This window comes from Emiliania huxleyi (assembly GCF_000372725.1).
Source record: "Emiliania huxleyi CCMP1516 chromosome Unknown EMIHUscaffold_197, whole genome shotgun sequence".
Classification (NCBI taxonomy): Eukaryota; Haptophyta; order Isochrysidales; family Noelaerhabdaceae; genus Emiliania; species Emiliania huxleyi.
In genome coordinates, this window is record NW_005200623.1 from 99,138 (window position 1) to 104,021 (window position 4,884).

At 64.2% G+C, this 4,884-nt stretch overlaps 2 protein-coding genes across 2 annotated transcripts; one reads left to right on the top strand and one right to left on the bottom strand.

Annotated features, from left to right (window-relative positions):
• Window positions 1–2: 2 nt before the first annotated feature.
• On the bottom strand, window positions 3–801 carry EMIHUDRAFT_72817 (hypothetical protein; the record flags this gene model as incomplete). Its single annotated transcript, XM_005781943.1, has 3 exons — window positions 3–242; window positions 387–453; window positions 743–801. Coding segments are annotated over 3 exons (366 nt in total), but the record flags the coding sequence as incomplete, so codon positions are not given.
• A 2,541-nt stretch (window positions 802–3,342) lies between these two features.
• On the top strand, window positions 3,343–4,158 carry EMIHUDRAFT_72799 (hypothetical protein; the record flags this gene model as incomplete). Its single annotated transcript, XM_005781944.1, has 1 exon — window positions 3,343–4,158. The coding sequence occupies one exon, from the start codon at window positions 3,343–3,345 to the stop codon at window positions 4,156–4,158; it is 816 nt and encodes a 271-aa protein (XP_005782001.1).
• Between the last annotated feature and the right edge of the window lie 726 nt (window positions 4,159–4,884).

Below are 4,884 nucleotides of genomic sequence, written 5' to 3' on the forward strand. Positions count from 1 at the left end.
CCGACCGGCAGCACCGCCTGCCCCTGGCAGAACACTCGCGGGCAGCGCCCAAAGTGGATGTGCTTGAACTTGTCGAGCATGCCCGCGAGGCCGCGCGGCGTGATGATGTACCGCGCGTGGATCAGCCCGTACAGCAGCTCCGCCGCCGCCTCGATCGAGTCCTGCTGCTCCTCGGAGAGGCCGGCGTCGCGCGGCGCGTCGACGTCGAGGATGAGGTCGAGTGCGTGCTCGTAAAAGGGCACCTGCGCGGGGAAGGGAAGGTGAGGTGAGGTAAGGGGAGGGGAGGGGAGGGGAGGGGAGGTAAACGCGCACGTCTGTGACAGAGAGACAGAGAGACAGAGAGACAGAGGAGAGACAGAGAGAGTGTCTGTCCTGCGGCGCCGTACCTGGGTCGAGAGGCCGGTGAGGTTGAAGTCGTCCTGGATAAAGTCCTCGTCAACCTCGACGAAGAACCTGCGCGAGCCGGCGCGCCCAGGGCGTCGGCGGCGCCGCGCCGGCGGCGGGTCGCACGTGTGGAGAGAGTGGGCTTTGAGGCGGCGACATGGCGACAGCCGTGCGCGGAGGAGCATCTGTGGGCATGCGAGAGCGCGCGCTGCAGGGGCGCGCCGCCGCGCCGCCGCCAGAAGCAGCCGACGATGGACGCGCGCAGCGCGCGCGCCGCCACCGACGGCGGCTCCGTGGGCGGGGAGGCTGGCACTGGCTCGTGCAGAGGCGTGGGCGGCGGGCGGGGAGCGCGGCGCACTCGTTGCCCTTGAGCGAGCAGAACCAGCTCACCCACGTGGCGTCGTCGTTCTCCGACTGCGACAACTCCGACTCCTCCTCCTCCGACGCGCCTGTGCCACACGCAGGCCCAGGGAGTCTTCAGGCGGCGAGCGCGCGGCCACAGCGTCGCCGCAGCGCAGCAGGCACAGCGCGAAAATCCGCGCGCGCTTGACGGCGGCTCAGCGCGCGGCCGCAGCGGCGGGGTCGCTGGGCGCGCTGGCAGGGCGAGGCGCGCCGGAGGCGTCTCTCTGCATGGCGGCTAGGCGGCACTTCACTGTGGGTTGTGTGGGTTGTGAAGATATAAGCCGCAGGCTGTGAAAGCTCCTACACCGCTTTCCATTTTCTCACCCTTTCTCTCTCTCTCAAGAGTGGCCGCTATGCGAAGGAAAGAGTGGGGCCCTCGGGGTACGCCTCGTCCGGCCCCCTCCGAGGGGGGAACGTACTCGACGTTCCCGGTTTTCTTTCTTCTTCTTTTGTGTTTTTGTGTTGCTTCTTTTTGGTCCTGCATGCAAGCCCCGCAAAGGTGCGGGCGAGGGAGGGCGGCCCGAGCCCGAAAGGCCCTCCCTGGGTCTTTTCTCTTTTGGGATGTACGAGGTTTGCCTCTCGCGCCCCATCTGTTTTCCTTTCCTTTGCCCTGCCCCTACCTACCTACCTACCTGCTCCCGTGGTGTACCTGTGTTAGTGCCAGTGCGCGCCAGTCCCGTGCCCAGTGTTGTACGAGGGAGTTTTGTTGTAAAATTCTCGGCGGGTTCGGAAAGGGGGTCCGTGAGATCCTCCGGAAGGCGGCGGACATGCTACAGAACAAGCTGACGCGGGCCCAGTACCTCGATGAGGTGACTTGGACCACCAAGAGCTGGCTGGGGCTGCAGAAGCAGCGCATCTCAGTCGTTCTTCACACGGCCATCGCAGAGCAGGTCGTGAATGAGCTTGCCTGTGGCGGGGGTGGGCGGGTGCACGGAGCTAAGTGCCTCGCCACCCTCGCAGGAGTCGCTTAGGCGGCTCCCGTGGTGTACCTGTGTTAGTGCCAGTGCGCGCCAGTCCCGTGCCCAGTGTTGTGCGAGGGAGCTTCGTTGTAAAATTCTCTTCTGTCGCACCTGTGTTAGTTAGTGCCAGTGCGCGCCAGTCCCGTGCCCAGTGTTGTGCGAGGGAGTTTTGTTGTAAATTTCTCTTCTGTCGAGTGGTGTACCTGTGTTAGTGCATGTATGTATGTATCCCGTGCCCAGTGTTGATTGTGTTGAGAGAGAGAGAGAGAGTGTTGAGAGAGTTGTTGTTGTTGTGTTGTGCGAGGGAGTTGTGACCCAGGCGCGAAAACGAATCTGCGAGGCGTGGCCGCTCACGCGGCCCGATGGGGAGGAGGGGAAGACGTAGGGCGTGCTTGCGCGCCTTTCTGAGGCCCCTCCAACCCACCCGCGCTAGGTCTCGGGGGACGAAGGGGTCACACCCGACGACCTCGGGAACTAGCCGGGGCAGTCGGAGAAGTGGCAACTCCGTGCACTGACGGTCGGCCGTCAGAAAACACGCCTCCGTGGCTGGCTCGGGTTACACCAATCCTCGCTACCCAACGCGGCCAAAGGATATCCAAAAAAAGAAAGAAAGAAAGAAAACAGACAACCCAAGGGAGGGATGGGAGGACGGCACGCCGCCACCACACAGGGATTTTAAGGAGAGGAGTGTGATGCGCTAGCCGTAGGATATCCGAACGCCTGTGAAAATTCTCTTCTGTGGCCCACGATTTCCTAGCGCTCCCAGCGGGCCCCGATGAAGTGCTTCACCAAAGTGGGACGCCGGGCGGCCGTCCTCCTCGACCAGCTTCGACATCAGAGCTCCGTGGCTCAGGCACCTGGCCTCCGATCATATCCCGTCATTGGCAGTATGCTCAACCTCCCGGCAGACAACGTGTGGCATCTGCAGCGGCGGGCGGCGAAGGCGAACGCGCCGGACATTTATTTGATGTTCGCAAACGGCTACTCCAAAATGGGCCATTTCTATACGATGGGGTTTCCTGGCGTCGGAGAAGGTGTGCACGGCACCATCTACATCTGCTCCGACCCGGAGGAGTACGTGCAGGTGATCCGAGGCGAAGGCCTGCACCCCTCCGGTGCGGTCGAGACGCAGTGGCCCTCCATCTCTGCCCTCAAGCGGATGCCCGGCGCAGACGAGCCCGGCGGCGCCACGCGCGGCGCGCTAAACATCTTCGGGCACGGCGAGGCCTGGCGGCAGGAGCGCATGTTCTTCCAGCAAGACCTGCAGACGCCAAAGGCCGCACGAGGATACATCCCGGGGCTCGCCAAGGCGGCGCAGCTTGCGAGCCGGGGCGCTCCGGCCTGCGCCGACTCGATGGACAGCTTCACAGCCCGCAGCAGCTTCGACCTCTTCACCGCCGCATTCTTTGGGCAGCTGATCGAGTCGGCCGACCCCGCGACGCCATGCCTGCCGGGCAACCTCGAGTTTGCAGAGGCGATACTTGACGCGACGATGCTGCTCGTGCCCATGCTGCAGAGCCCAGTGGAGATGCTCAAAGACAGAGTCGGCGTGGAGAGCGCCGATGCCCGGCTGCTGCGCGACAAGTTCAGCGTGACGATGGAGCACGCGTCGGGCCTCGTGCGCTCGTTTGTGGAGCGGTGGGAGGCGGGCGAGCTCAACAAGTATGAGCAGGCCTCGTACCTCCGCGCGGCGCTCGACCGGCGGCTGAAGAACGAGCACGTGACGGAGGAGGCGCTCGTGGGCATCTCGTTCATCCTGCTGGCCGCCTCCGTCGACACAACCTCCTCGCTGGTCAACTGGACCCTGCTTCAGCTGGCGGTCGACAGGGAGGCGCAGCGCAAGCTTGCCGCCGAGCTGCAGCGCGAGCTTGGCGTCGGAGGCAGTCTGACGCCAGAGGTCACGCAGAGTGGCCGCGGCCAGTGGCTGCCGTACCTTCGGTCGGTGGTGCGGGAGGTGCACCGGATGCGACCTTCGATCCCCGTGAGCCTCATGAAGCGGACCGCCGCCGAGGTCGACATGTGCGGCTACACCGTGCCCGCCGGGAGCCTCGTCATGCTCGACAGCTTCTCGCCGCAGAATGACCCGGCGCTGGTGCCGGACGCGCACGAGTTCCGCCCGGAGCGGTGGCTCCCCGACGCGGTTGTGGCGAGGAAGGGGACGGCGGCGGAAGTCATCGACCACCCGCTGTTGCGCGCGCCCTTCTCGGCGGGCGCCCGGATGTGCCCCGGCAACAAGATTGCGAACTTCGAGCTGCTGACGATGGTGGCGCAGCTGGTGCAGGACTGGGAGTTTGAGCTCGAGGACGCGTCGATCACGAGCCTGCTCGATATCCCGTACCACCAAGGCACCACCGTCCAGCCGCAGCCGATGCCGAAGTTCGTCTTCCGGAAGCGGCGACCCGCAACGGCCTGACCAGGAAGTGCTTCTTGGCGGCTCGCGTGTACGTGTGGATGGGAGAGGATTCCCACCTCAATTGCCTTTCTCGACCTCTGTCCCGGCGCGCCGCTGCGTTGGCGCCGTCCGTCCGGTTGCGCGCTCTTGATGAAGGTTCATAAGTGCCCGTCTCCGCATAAGGGAGAAGCTTCCTTACCTTACGTACTGAGTCTGCAATAAATAAATAAATCACACGGACACCTCGAGCTACTGGGAGATGGGTAAAAAGGAGCAAGTCCCCGCCCTGCGAAGTGCGATCTTTGTGCGGGGTTCTTTGTGGGTGTGGTCGGCGCGACTAGCCTATTCTCGCACAGCTGTCCTGTAAACAAGATTACATTTTGCGCCGCGTGGTCTCGTAACAGGCATGTGGCTCTCCAGTCGAAACTTCATCGCCCCGCGCTGGCGGCGGCACACATCACGCAAAACAAACGCTGTCTAGGACGAGCCTAATCCGCCGCCCACGCCGCCATCGCCGCCACGATCGCCTCGAACGACACCTCGCCGCCGCCCTCGCCGCCTCCGCCAAGCCCGCCACCGAGCCCTCCCCCCCCCCCCCCTCGAAGCCTATGGCGTAGACGCACGGATCGCCATTCCCGTCGTCCTTGCCCCCGACCTTGATTGAGAATGGCCGCGACGCATGCGATCGAATAGAGTGGCGCCGAAAAAGGCCCAATCTCTCTCTGGTCCTCCGCCAAAGAGAGGAGT